This window comes from Vanessa tameamea, chromosome 5 (genome assembly GCF_037043105.1).
Source record: "Vanessa tameamea isolate UH-Manoa-2023 chromosome 5, ilVanTame1 primary haplotype, whole genome shotgun sequence".
NCBI lineage: Eukaryota > Metazoa > Arthropoda > Insecta > Lepidoptera > Nymphalidae > Vanessa > Vanessa tameamea.
The window spans coordinates 489,223-504,627 of NC_087313.1; the positions used below are offsets into that span (position 1 = coordinate 489,223).

Genomic DNA, 15,405 nt, shown 5'->3' on the forward strand with positions numbered 1-15,405 from the left:
CCTCTTATTATTAGAAGCGGCACGACAATCATTAATTAAACTATTAAACAGATTATAATACATTAATTTAGTACAAAAATTAATAAATACTAATTCCAGGTCTTTTTGTCATGTCAAGTCAGTCACTGCCGCTAAGGTGTCATTGCGAAGCGTAGGACACCTCGCCTCTCGTTACGAGTACACTACGTAAAGTATAATTGTATTTGGTGAAATTAATTGTTTGTGTGGTCTTTGGTTAATTAGAAAACTAAAAGGAAATCCGCACGTGTCGAATAAAATTCTGCGATATTTATACGAAATTTAAACAACACTTTCCTTCACTGGATAGGAGGCCGCTGTCGAACAGTATGTAATACAATGTGTCAAAATTACTAACTAGTATTAATTGGAAGCGACAACGGAACAAAATAAGCCAATTACCCGACGACTATATGAGATAATAGTTTGTTAATTACCACACGAAAGCCCATTATATATGACCATTAAACAACAAATTTCTTTCCATTTTATTAATAGGCGCTATAACGACTGTCAGAGGTCAATAACTTTCACTTGTCTTGTTTTAAAAACATCGCTACAAGTGTGAGGTATACTAAGAAAATGAGAGAGGTTCTGAGACAATGAATATTGTTTTAAAGAGTCAAACAACGACTCGTAGACGTCGAAGCCTCACCTGCCAAGATATAATACTTTGTATTTTACTTTCCAAACATCGTGTCAACACATTTTAGTTTTAAAAGGTAATGATATTCAAATCGAATAGTTTAGTAATTTGATGATATTATATTGATTTTATCAAATATATAAAGCTACATTTTTTTGTATAGACTACTTAAAAAAAATTGATTTCAGACGAAACCAATTATATATATTTTTTTGCATAGGTTAGGATTGGACGGGTGAATGGGCCAGCCTCGCATTTATGTTAAAAAAGTATTAACCATTTCGTACATCGGCAATTGGTCACAACTCTTCACAGCTTTAAGATGTTATATCCCTTGTTACCTACACTGTTACACTGGCCCACTCGCCCTTCAAACTGAATCACAACATTATAAATTAATTTTGTTTGTCGGTTTTTTTTTTTTTTTTATAGTAGAGGTGGCAAACTAGCAGGAGGCTCACCTGATGGAAAGTGACTACCACCGCCCATGGACATCTGCAACACCGGGGGGCTTGCAGGTGCGTTGCCGGCCTTTCAGGAAAGAGTACGCTCTTTTCTTGAAGGTTCCCAAGTCGTATCGGTTCGGAAAAACCGCCGGCGAAAGCTGGTTCCACAGAGTGGTTGTACAACATAATATATGACGAATGAGTATATACTTGTCTAAATGCAGAACTACGCCAACTCAAGCTTGGGGAATACACGGGTCCAATTTATTAATAAATATAATGATATGATATAGCAATAAGGAATAACGCAGCCTTCTATCATTGTAAAAATAATTACAATAGGATCATTAGTTCCGGAGCTAACCAAAGAAATGTTACCTCTTTATAATATTAATAGGTACATATTAAATACGCTACTTGTTACACAATGCCAAGTTCTAGTTAAGCCTACACATCGTATTAATATAATGCAAATACCTATATAACTATAGACGGTGGGATGTAATTAACACATGACCTAAACATTAATGTCGCGCAATGACTAAACACATTGTATGAACTTTTGTCTGCGGAGCTGACTACAAAAAAACTTTTAAATGACAATTGATACATTAACTTGTAGCGTTAATAGTTATAATAAGGTTGTATTTAATGGCAAGTATCACATATTTAACAAATATGAGTACATATTTTTAAGAAAGTTTAATTTTAAATTAATTCAATTAACGATTTAAACACAGCGGCGTCGTGTGCTTGGTTCATAATTATAAACTGAGGTAAAATAATTTAATACAAGTATACAAAACTGAGCCGAGATGGCCCAGTGGTTAGAACGCGTGCATCTTAAACGATCATTTCGGGTTCAAACCCAGGCAGGCGCCACTGAATTTTCATGTGCTTAATTTGTGTTTATAATTCATCTCGTTCTCGGCGGTGAAGGAAAACATCGTGAGGAAACCTGTATGTGAGTAATTTCAACGAAATTCACTATAATTTCAAATTCAATTAACTTGTATTGTTTTTTGGTGTTAGAATATGTGATGAGTGAGCGGTACCTTTCCAAAGAAATGTGCAGAAAGCCCTACCACCAAGTAACTAAAATTTTAGCAACCGGGATATTTATCCAATTATTTACTTATTCTAGGTCATCCAGGATAAAATTCTGGCAACGCTGCCAATCACAACTATCCCTAAAGCAGTAGAGTGGTACAGTCAGCGTCCTATATAAATTAACAATACGATTAAGAACAGAATCGTATAGGCGATCAGTAATATTCATATCACAAAGTCGTCTATAATTATAAGTTATTTCTATAACGAATGTATATTTTCTTAACAATATTCAGGAGCTTCATCTAATGTTAATATCAAATCATAATTTCTTAGATCTTTTTTGTTGGTATACTAAACATCTCATTAACCAAGCTGTCATATTCCGTCAACGTGGTTAGTAAATAGAATATTTGAATATTTATTTCATAAATATGTATATAAAACAGTTATTTGTATTAAACAGGTACTTCGCTCTTAGTTCCGTAAATCCACACCGTAACCCACTAACAATATAACTTAACAAGCAGACGTATACGAGAACTTATCTCATTAGCCATTATATACATCTGCATAATATTAACGTTACCCCCTCCCCCCCTTTCACCTGACCCCGCGGCCCAAATCGCCGGCACACATTCCCAAATCAACCGGATTGTAACCTACATATTTTGGAAAATACTTTCATTCGAATTTCAACCTTAAAGCTATATGGCTAAAACTTAATTGTCAAATAAAACGTGACAGAGCAAAATATCGCATAGTTGTTCATATTTAAAGTCGAAAGTGGAGTAAATCTGTACACCTCAATGAATTTAAACGGTAAGCTCGATGCGCTAAGTCAGCTTTGAATATTTTTGAGACTTCAGTTGTCATTCAAATTGCAACTTAAGTAGTACAACAATAAAGTACAAATTTTAACGCCAACTATTTATTTTTTTATTTTTTTCTCGATACACAGAATTTTAAGCCGTAACTTTAAGTAAACAAAGCGTAAAATCGATTAAATATTTTTCGCTTGAGTATGTCACGCTGATCTTTGCATACAGGCGCCGTGTGACTTTTTTAAAAATATTTCTATTTGTATTCTCCGCACTAGTCGAAGACTGCGGCTTGACACACTTGTTAACTTTTACTATCTTTCTGTTATTTTTATTTTGTTAATTGCTTACACTTTACGGTAGTCAGTCGCTATGAATGACTATATACAGACTAGCTGTGCCCGTGGATGTATCCGCAGTTGTAACTGTAGGTCTTATTGTTACTGAAATGAAATAAAATATTATTGCTAGATAATCGGGTCAACAGATTCAGACTTTATCTATTACTAGCAAAAAAAACTTTATTCATAATATAAGTACGACTCGGTCGACACGTTCCACGCTAAAATACTTTTTATTGTTATAATAAGATATCCCCCCTTACATAATAGTAAGTAGTTGTTTTCAATAATTCTGATAATTAAATACCATTTAAAATCCTTCTGCCATGATTACTTTAACTTTAACAACATTGGACTTTCGTTCAGACTACCAGCCCTGTTGTAACCCCAAAGAGGGGTTGATTTCTAGAGACACATTATTAGTACACCTCCACACAGAGGCGGCCTTAGGGGGTGGCGAACAGGGCAATAGCCCGGGGCCTCGCTATTGCAGGGGCCTCGCGCAAATACGCAAGCAATTTTGAAGAAAAAAAATTAGATTTTTTATTTAAAACTTTGGTTTTTCATCCCTAATTATTTATTAATCTTTTAAAATAAAGTTATTTAACTAATTAATTAGTTCAATACATAATTGAAAAACTCATAATGTACTGCTTAAATATCGCGCCTCGAAACACTTGAAGATCGGTTTTTTAATCGCATAGTAGTCGGGTCATTTCGGGAATCGGGGCATAATGTTCTGCTCTTCTATCGCTCGGGGAATATCCATGTTTCATTTCTTTCGTCAACTCTTGTCACCCTGGATTATTTTTGCTTGCAGTATGACCTCAAAATGACCCCGGTTTGTGGCCCATACCAATTACTTATGAAGACCGAACTGAGATTGTATTAAAGTGTCCAATGCGGGTTAAAGTTGATTTATTTTCTGTTAATGATAATGGGAGGCAAGTCACGTGAAAACGCAAATTGTTGAAAAAATAATAAATATTACTCTATTATTCTTGATTGTACTCATTTAACGCAACATTTAATTGGTTTCTTAGCCGTCGAAAGAACTACAGCTACAGCTACGACTACAGCTGAGAGTTTGAATAATTATTCTATTATATAATTATATAATCACAGAATTAGAACAGTTAGGTATATTACACACCTGTTACAGTTGCGTCTGCTGAAAGGAATTTTTCGAAACTTACTAAAACATATTCGAGGAAATCAATGACACAAGATCGGCTTTAAGCCATTGCTATTCTTTCAATCGAAAATAACAGCTCATTCGTTAGATTGTGCTTTAATTAAAGATTTTACTCTTTGGAAGAAGCCAAAAACATCAATTTTAAAAATTATAATTTCTTAAATTTTTATTTTGTAATTATTTCAATGTAAAATATTTTAAAAGTACAAAAATTTTTATTTATATGTATAACTTTAGTATCTATCGTCAAACAAAACAAATACCTAAACCAAACCTACTTTTCCATTACATACATATTTTTCACCGAGGACAGAGGGCCTCGCAAAGACCTACCGCCCGGAGCGTCGCAATGGGTAAGGCCGCCGCTGCCTCCACACCATCTACAGAGCATACATATTCAATTGAGGTCTCTCCCTCCAAAACTTAGGCCTTTCATACATACTTCCAACCCCCGTTTTACACCTTAGGTATGGCGTCTCGGAAAAACCGTTCTTAGTGTGCACGCTATAACGTACTTGCCTAATTTCAATTTTCAAGGTGTTTTAGTTTCTTAGATTTCGTGATTAATCAGTGACTGGTATTTCCCTTTAAAATAGATATTATGTATTTATATATAGATAACACTATTCCAGATAACTACTTATATCCACTTTACTTTGACTTCCAAAGTTCCAATAATAGCTTTGAAGACGGTAAAAATAAAGGTTTTTGCAAATCCATAATGATTATTTGAGCTCTCGACCAATATTTCTTTGATATTTTGCGTGAGTAAAACCGCAGGTTCAGCTAGTATAATATAAAGATATATGTTAATCAAGAACTCTTAGTAGTGTAGTAGTTAGTAGCAAATCGCATGGAATACCTAAATGTCTAAATCAATGGTTTGTTTATCTGCATTCCTTTTTAAATTTTAATAGAATCTACAATTTATGGACGAGTCTCGACGTAGTGCCTAAGTTTGCACCTTATGCAATACTAACAGTTATAAAATACATTTTATTATAAAATGATTTAAAAAGATTGAATAATTTTTTTTACACTACACTACTTGTATATCAAATTCGTTCTTAAGTGTTATACAAAACATTTCCGGTGAATTCGAAATATTCTAGGAATCAACGTAGATATTAGACAACTGAGATGCAAGCGGAAAATTATTCAAACATGGAAACGAAGGAGGCAACTATGTATTAAGTGTGCCGTGGATTAAAGTCTTTATAGTTGTTTCGTCTCGACCAGGATTACAAGCGAGGCAGAACTAATCAAAACGCCTCTTGGTATTGAGGTTATAATCAGCTCGCTCGGAACATTAATAGAGCCTACATTTTAAGGTTACAGCTTCATATAAATATTGATTTTATTCATAATTATATATAGCTGATGTTTAATACATTCATGTATTTCCATTTCCTATAACCCTGACAAATATAGTAGACACCCACCTGGGTGTCTACTATATTTACCTCTTTACCAGTGTGATTTTTGCGAATGTGTGCGTTAGTTGTCACATGCAATAAACCACAAATTAATTGATTTATTAAATAATTTATTCTTATTTTTTTGTCTTCTTGTTAAAGGTATACTTTTATTTCAAGTATTATTTTTAAAATGAGTCGTATTTAACTTATAGACAACATTTACATAAACACATTAGAATTTCAACGATTAAATAAAATAGAGCTCTTTGTTGCGAAAGGTCGCGGTATTTGCGGGTGCGAATAAATTGTCATGTAGTTTCCTTGTGTTTTTTTTATTATATGAGTAGGCGGACGAAGAGCCGAGATGGCCCAGTGGTTAAAACGCGTGCATCTTAACTGATGATTGCGGGTTCAAACCCAGGCAAGCACCACTGTTCAGTGGTGCTTTATTAGTGTGATTAATTTTTAATTTTTTTTAATAAAAAATTAAGCCCATGAAGTCCCACATATGGCCCACATAATGCGTTGTTACGCATTATGTGGGCCAAACCGGAATACAAAAAAATCAAGTATTGCTGTTTGGCGGTAGAATATATTAGCACTATATCTAACTTAACGATTCCAATCACAGGTGGAAATATAAAAAACTTTGACATTGAACTGACATGACATCAACGGTCGAACCCCTTAAATAATCTGTGTTCGATTATTCATTATGGATTTGTGAGAAAATTCTGTTCTCAATGTCGAGTTGTTGGAACTTTGGAAATAAAATCAAAGCGAATATAAGTAGTTCAGTGGAATAGTGTCGTATTGTAAATAATTTTGTATTAATCATGAACGGTTTGTACTGCGTTATATAGTGGAGCTATTGGAAACTCGCATAGAATACCTGTGTGAATCTAAGGTTTGTTTATATGTAGTCCTTCGATTGGAATACGTCTTAAGAAATAATTTACAAGTTATTTTCATATATTTATACATCATTTGGTACTTGGCGGTAGGGCTTTGTGCAATCCCGTCTGGGTAGGTACCACCCACTCATCAGATATTCTACCGCCAAATAACAGTACTCTGTATTATTGTGTTCAGGTTAGATGGCTGAGTGAGCCAGTGTTATCACAGGCACAAGGGACATAACATCTTAGTTCCCAAGATTGGTGGCGCATAGGTGATGTAAGGAATGGTTAATATTTCTTCCAGCGCCTTTGTCTATGGGCGGTGGTGACCACTTACCATCAGGTGGCCCATATTATGCTCGTCCGGCAACCAATGCCATAAAAAAAAATCAAGAGGTGAGATAACGATTGATTAGAACAAGTGAATTATAACCGTTGTTCAAACGAAGGCATCACTAATTATGCCTAATTTGTGTCATTATGTTGTGTTTTCGGCTGTGAAGGAAAACATCGTGAGGCAACCTGCATCTGTCGAATGAAAACTTGTCACATGTGTGCTAGCCTCAAAGAGTTACATTTGTGATTTCAAATAAAACTCTCTTAGTTATTATTAGATCTTTATTGGACCCAAAAATACACCAACACCCAAATATGTCAACCGATATAATTAAAACGAAACGAAATCTTCATAAATTAATCAACAAAATAATAAAAACGTAACTTCCTAATTATCAAACACATTTGTTATTAAAAATATTGTCTCAAATATATAAAAATGATTTTTTAACGTATAAATACTTTTCAATATGATGATACACTGTTCATTGAAAATACTACTTTTTTTTTAAATTTATTGTTCATAAATGAATCTATGCGGACAGAAATATTTTATGAGAAAAAAATGATAAGTTTATATAAATAATGAAAAAAAAACCTGTTATCGAAATTTAAAAATCTTGATAATAAATAAAATATTAACGACCTATTTTTAATTCGATTAACAAAGATTTTTTAATCTCGTATTTGAAGTTTGTTTTAAAATTTAATTTTATGCTCGATTACAAATTTCATAAACATTTTAGTGACCAATTATTAACGATTGAACGCTAAAATGTTGTACTCGCGTTTACGTAATTTCATTTATTAAAACGTCCGCCAAAGTCAGATGACTGAATTGAATTGATTCATTGAACAAAAATACAAATATAGTTCGGAAGTTTCAAAAAGTTTTGTCTAGATTTAAAACCGTCACTCAATACGATTCAAGTAACGAAAAAATTATAAATTGATAATATACCTAATAACTTTGTACCGTACAAAGCAATCGGACGTACAATATTAATATAATCATATAAAATACCTTCAATAACATCGGGACTTCGATCGTCGTTCACTAATATAATAATATCGTCAATATTCAATTATGAAAAACAAAATTACAATACGCGAGTATCGCCACATATAAAAAAAGAAAAAAAAAACATGATCGTAATGACATAACCACTAGCGCCATCTATGAGCCGATTCGATTAACAAATGGCACTCGACAATTCCTATTAAAAAATCAAACGTGATAATTTTCATGATACGCAATATACTTAATATAGAATATAATTCGTTGCTCGCTCACAGCATAAGTTTCTTCTCCAACGCCTCCCAGATAGGATCGAGGGGCGCTTCGCATTCGCCGAAGGGCGGGGCGGGGGCGCGCGGGGGGCGCGCGGCGGGCGCGGCGCGGCGCCGGCCGGACGCGAGGCGCACGCTGCGCAGCATCGCCGCCGACTTCATGCGCTCTGCGTACGAACTAGTGTTGCATATCGATAGTCCACTATCGATAGACTATCGATGGTATTGTCACGTGTCAATACTATCGATAGTATCGATAGTATTGCCGTAATCAATAGTATTGCTCACGGAAAGCTATCGATACTATCGATAGTATTGTTCAAAACTATACTATCGTTAGTACTATCGATAGTTCTGCAACGCTGGTAGGAACAGAACTGTTTTACTAAATATTTGGTCGTCTTCCTTACAACACCAATACGCCACCAAGCTTGAGTACTAAGATGTTATGTTCCTCGTGCCTGTAGTTAACCTGTGTCACTCGCCCTTAAAATCGGAACACAATAATACTAGCTTGTTTGTAAAATATATTATGATGTTAGGCTAGTACCTACCTAGACGGCCTTACGCTACGCCCTGCATGTAAATGTAGCATTATATGTACCTAAGAACATTTTACATATTGTTGTTTCATGACATTTCAGTTTTAAATTATAAAACAAAATTCAGATGGAACGCAGTGAACGTTCGTGAAGCAACCAAAGCGAATACAAAATCAAAAGCGTAGTATGTGTAGAAAATACGAAGAATTGAGCATTTTGATATCGCAAATATTGTTATAGTAAAATAACTGGACCTTACTTGAGTGTATTATCGAAAGTATTTTTTTCATATTTACTTAATTTATATAATAAAATAATATTCATTAATAGTTCTAGAACATTAGTTGGCGGTACTGGTGCTTGAGATGTGCTCAACAGCCGCTCTAGTTTAGCTATATTACACTAGATGGCGTTACTGAGCCATTAAATACGAATTTTTCTATGATATTTATTCGCTTAGCCTTTCTATAAATACGTTATAATAATAATTAAATCAATCATTAAAGTGTCAACACTTTCGACGTGTTAAAAAAATGACGCGTCGTTTCGCACTAAAATTCGCTTTGTTGCTTCAGTTCCGAGCGCTCCATCTGTCTTTTGTTAAAACCTGACGTAAAGTATGAAACTTCTGAAACTTCATGTCGGTTTCAGGTTTAGAAAAAATGTGTATTATTTAATTAAATAGTGGTGCATTTCGATGTACTATAGACAATGTGTGCAAAGCTTGTCCAACGAGTTATTCACATTTTGATAGATAGAACTAATGATTGCCGCAAAGTAATCTAAGTAAATTTTGATTATCGATTCTAATGATCGATTCTGATAATGGCGCTAATTGACATAATTGATATATAAATATACTAGATACGTAAGAAATGAACCCGTGTCCAAACTCTCGTTAAAATTACTGCTAAACAAAAAATTATGCTATTCATTAATTTTACCAAAATACCTCATAATTATTATAAATAAATTAGATTTTCCTTAAATACATATTTATTGTAAATAAACCGGTCAATATTTACTTGGGTGTTTCGATTTTCATCAATATTACACACTCAATTAGTGATTTTACCACCAGCGATTCTTGGTACTGTTGTGTACTGTTTTGACGTATAAATGCATCTCAGTTACCCAAGGTCGGTGACTGCCTATGGCAGCGTGCGGCGTGTAGTGGTGTGCGGTGTGGGTGGGTACGCACCGTCGGCGGTGGCGAGCGGGCAGTACTTGAGCGTGTGCGCGTGGTCGCCGCGCGCGCCGCAGCGCCGGCAGCGGTAGGCGCGCAGCACGGGGCACGACACGCGGCCGCGCACGCGCAGGCGGTGCGAGCGGTAGTACGACTCGCGCTCGCCGTTGTTCTTGCAGAAGCGACACTCCATTTCCTGGGGAATGAAGAAGTCGATTACTCGGTGAGCTATGACCTGGTTGACATCTTACTGGTTTGACGTTTGCAAAAAGAATAAACAGAAATCTTGCAACTGAATTGAGACCTGTTCCAGAGAATCGATAGAGCTGATTTTGTACAATTCAGATGCCTTTACACGCTTCAGTTTAGTACCTATATTTAATGTTGTTATTGTCAGATGTCATATATTTAATTTATTTTATTTGAGTATTGAATACGCCATACCTCAATTTGCTTACTAGGCGTCGCAAGCTGCAAGCGGTTCTGTTCGAGCTCTTTCAGCAGCGAGTACAACACGGAGTTGGGAAGTGAACTCAGTACCCGCAGCTGTTGCTCGCTGATCACATGTGACTCCAATACTGGCAACGGTTCTGGTGTCGATGAAACTGGATAATATTAAATGATTTGAATCGTTTGATTTCCTTATTTTTTATTGAGAATAATAAAGTTTCTTTTGATTACACATCAATAGTTATATTATCGGCCACGAGAGGTTCGAAATTATGGATTGCGTACATCCCAAGGCATATTAGTAAAACATCTGCTTCAGGCTGCTTCTGTGGATTTGTTGACAGAAATTGATTCTCTGACACATGACTCTCGGAACCCCGGGAACTGCAGCTGTTTGAACTAGACACATAACTAACGAAACAAGATTGAAACACACAATATGACATTAAAATTTAATACCTTCAGCAGGAGTCACAGATAACATAATCTCAGCAGCGCTTCGTTTGATCTCCGCTGGTTGCTGCAGACATACAGACGGGGATGCCTCAGGTGCTGGCCACGACTTCTGACGAAGGTATGCGTTTGATGGACCCATACCGCCAAGCGCTGAATAAAATATCATCATCAATCATGTAAAATATCGTAACATATTTTATTTTTTATTTTTAAAACGATGGAACATTAGAATTTTAGTAATTCACTTACCTCTACTATTGAAATTAATCAACGTTTCATCCTCGGGGTCGTAGGGGGAGTCGGATCCGTTTTGCCTGAATTCTTGCATTATAGCATCGATAGAGAAGCCTGGTGACAACACTGAAATTTAGGAACTTGCTTGTTTGTCGGAATGTAGTCAATGCAATCTTTAAGGTCGTATATAATACACACAATACAAATGATACGAATAAATCTTGTGTTTATAAATGTGATTATTTATTAAACTTACTATCCGTGAAGCTCGACGATCTCGGCCTTCTTGTGTTTTCTGGTTCTTGTAACAGTGACTGAAATTCAGACCACGTGTCGTGGCTCCCCCATGGCGTGAACTACAAAAACTCTACCATATATCATACGAAGCTTGCAAGAAATTGCATTTTTTAATTAACATAATCATTACCTAGTATAAAACAAAGTCGCTGACCGCTGTCTGTCCCTAATCTTTAAAATTACACAACGGATTTTGTTGCGGTTTTTTAATAGACAGATTGACTCAAGAGGAAGGTTTATATGTATAATATATGCAATATAGTAGAGAAACACTGATAACTTTAGAGGTTTCTGAAGGGATGTCGTAAACAAACACATTGTTTGCGTTTACATTGCAAGCGCTGGCTGAAAGGTACTACAGTATTGTACACCTTAAAAAGGTCTTCAAAAAAGTCCGAGTTTGTATATGTCTATCTCTTAGGGATAACCCAAAACTTATTTTCAAAGCGATTTTAAGCAATACAGCATTAATCCTTAACCAAATAAGTACTTTAAATAAATTGTACATTTAATATAGATCAATATAGCCCTTTACTGCATGTAATTTAAATGAATATTTTCGAAAACATTACAGATTTAAAACGCAAGTACATAGCGGTTTGTATTGTCCAATGACTGAAAAACTGTGAACGTTGTAAGACATTCTGTAGTATATTTAGTATCAGCATTGCACCCGTGCGACGCCGGGGCGGGTCGCTAATGTTTATATAAAAATTTATTCGCACGTGACATTGGCGAAATAATCTTTTTGGCACAAATAAAAAATACAAAAAAAATGTTTTCCATAATTTTATTTTATTAGTATGTTGTTGATACAGTTTGCTGATTTTTTTTATTCTACAGACAATGTAAACCTATAAAATATAACCTAGAATTACTATCAAATGTGCTCAGTATTTTAAAGTGTGTGCCTCGGAAAGCAGCTATAGCCGTTGGTCCTGCGCCTGAACTCTTTCAGGTCGTAACAGATAAGCCGTTCTATCGTATTATGAGGGTGAGGGAACAGAGAGTGCACTTGTATTTGCGCGCACACTTGAGCCCTATACTGTATATTGCGTGGTTGGTTAGTCTCTCTTGAGATTGGAAGCCGAGGCCGAAATCAGGATTGTCATCATCATTATTACTTCTTTATATATAATGTTCTGTACCTACGTGTGTTTTACTTTCAATTGGAGTCTGTCAAAACGGTTGGACTGACCGACGATATATATATACAATTTGAAAAGATATGAATAATTTAATAAGCATTCTTTTAATTAAAACTCTTATATGGGACGGTAATATTTGTTGTTCTTTAAATTTAATAGGTACATTGTTTTATATAATAATGAGTATTAAAATAAAATTACGTAAATTAATCAAATATTTTTATTCTGGTGTAGGTAGACTGACGAGAAAATGGGCCACCTGATGATAAGTGTTCACCACCACATTTAATTATCGCTCTAAGAAATATATACTTTCAACGCCGATGCCCCACACCACACCAAGGGAACTATGTTGTGTTGTGCCTGTAGTTACACTGGCTCACTATAGAATATCTGGTGGTACCTACCCAAAGCCCTACCACAAAGTTAATAACAGGAAACAAATAGGTATAGGTAGTTATAGTTCTCATTTAGGGAAAATAATAATTAATTATAATTATAAGTTACTAGCAGACCATAATTATATTTTGTATGTTTCGCCAAACATCTTCGCTGAAACACTGAAAATATTAGTACAAATTTCATGTAAAAATATTTAGTAGGTTTTGCGTGAAACGATTAAAAAACCGATATTTTTATAGAAATAGATAAATTACTATTTCACATTCCTACGAAGAGTGACTTATTTTCATAGCGCGTATTCTGCTTTCTATTATGGTTGATAGATGGCGTTTATTTTAATAATTATCATAATTTTGTAGCTATTTATTACTACCGTTGCATGTGTTGTTTTCCTTTTATTTTCAATAATACAATTAGGATTTAATAGGCATATCTTATGATGATAATGTAGGTAAATTTAGATTTTACCTAATACCTACGCAATTATGAAGTTGGCGTTCATAACATGAATGTTTATTATAAGTTATAACATATTTAAAGATTTAAATAATATTCAGTAACAAAACGTAACGTTTCAGTAAAACAGGCAAAACCATATTTAATGTTAATGTATTAAACTTATTACCTACTAACTTTAAAATAATAAAAATACCTTCATTTTTCATTAAAAAATAAATTATATATTATTAAAGATAACTTTATGTTAAAATATTAATAACTCACCGATTCCGACGAAGAACCACTACCATAATCACTAAAATTATTAAGACCCATATTTTACTGTGTTTGTCAAATTGGTCGTATTTATTTAAAAAATAATTTTAAAAGCGTCTGTACACTACATTCACTAACGTTCGACAAGTTCGAAAAAAGGAATGCCGATTGCCGATATTTCATTGGTTACTTTTTATAAACAACAATGGCGGTATTGTTATTTGTAATCGCTAAATGTCATGTGGTACAAAACTACAACATAAAATATTAACAACGATATGACCTACCTTATGAATATTGGATTATTCTATGTGCATGCGATTTTTTTTCTATAGATTTGATTATAGTCGTACTAAAAATATTAAAATAAATATTACTTACTGAATATGATGGTTTATTATCGATCTAACAATGATTTAAATTAATATATTTTGGTAGCGATTTAACTTATTTAATCTGTCACCTTCAATTGAGTAAGGTTTTAGTATAGTTTATACGTAGTTAGAATAAAAATCCGACTCCCACAATACCATCTGGATGATTTTGTGGCAAAACTTTTATTTATAACTCAATGGATTTATTTTCCACTTTTCGTGATACTTAATATATAATTCATAGCAATGTTTTTAATAAATCTGGGTACACGTTAGGCATCTAGGCTAGGATTTCAAGTACCTACATAATGAAAGGTACTGTTAATATTATCGGTTTCAGATTTCAAAGCGTTTATTCGTTAGATTTATCCGTAAACAAGCGGTAAGCTTCAAACTATCCTACCTTGATAATTGATACCAAGAAAAAAACATAAACAAATACGTAATGTTTATAACATCGATATTTTGGTACACGCCAGTGTTTGGTCAAATCTAACAGAATTTAAATCATTTTAAAAGGCCTAGTAGTGATGCTATTTGGATTATCACTGTTAAAAAACGTAACAACCTGTAAATATCTGCTAGGCTAAGGCCTCCTCTCCCCTCGAAGAGTTCCAATGCCGAATGGTGCACATGTCAGATTTTCACGATTATTTCGTCATCACCCAGCATGATATGAACAATATAAGCACTTGAAAATTCTGTGGTGTTTGTTCGGGTTTGAATCAACAATTTTTAGTTAAGATGTTTTCTAACCATAGGGCCATCTTAGCTTAGTTTATGTTTGTACCTATTTTATAAAAATGTAAGATTAATTCATATGCAGTTTTTTGTTTGTTATTCTTTGGTTATCGTAAGTTAGATACGGTTTCCTTAAAGTAGTCAGTATTTTTTTAAATTATAATCGTAATAAATCAAAAATCGAGTATAATGTTTTTATTTTCTTTGTCCACATTAAAATTGATATCACTTTACTTTTTAAAATAATCCACCAAACTAATCGCAATTTTATTCATTTTGAACTTCAACGAAACATAACAGTTTATAGATAATTTTGTAATTTCTAATACTATTAATTTTTAATACAAAAATGTGCTATTAATATTAATTTATTGAACAACATTAGACATAATCTTTTAAAA

The 15,405-nt window shown here is 34.0% G+C and overlaps 1 protein-coding gene across 1 annotated transcript; it reads right to left on the reverse strand.

Moving 5' to 3' along the window:
- Window positions 1-7,451: 7,451 nt before the first annotated feature.
- Window positions 7,452-14,065, reverse strand: LOC113392733 (uncharacterized). Its single transcript, XM_026629281.2, has 7 exons — window positions 13,899-14,065; window positions 11,585-11,684; window positions 11,344-11,442; window positions 11,098-11,244; window positions 10,633-10,793; window positions 10,204-10,384; window positions 7,452-8,627 (listed from the first exon to the last, which is right to left on the reverse strand). Exons 1-7 carry the CDS (start codon window positions 13,947-13,949, stop codon window positions 8,461-8,463), a joined length of 906 nt encoding a protein of 301 aa, XP_026485066.1. The 5' UTR covers window positions 13,950-14,065; the 3' UTR covers window positions 7,452-8,460.
- Window positions 14,066-15,405: the final 1,340 nt, after the last annotated feature.

Coding starts and splice junctions, on each gene's coding strand:
- LOC113392733 (XM_026629281.2), bottom strand. CDS start 13,949: ATGGGTCTTAATAATTTTAGTGATTATGGTAGTGGTTCTTCGTCGGAA. Junction 11,245..11,343: donor GATTAATTTCAATAGTAGAG/GTAAGTGAATTA, acceptor TATTTTATTCAG/CGCTTGGCGGTATGGGTCCA. Junction 10,385..10,632: donor CGCCTAGTAAGCAAATTGAG/GTATGGCGTATT, acceptor TTCATTCCCCAG/GAAATGGAGTGTCGCTTCTG.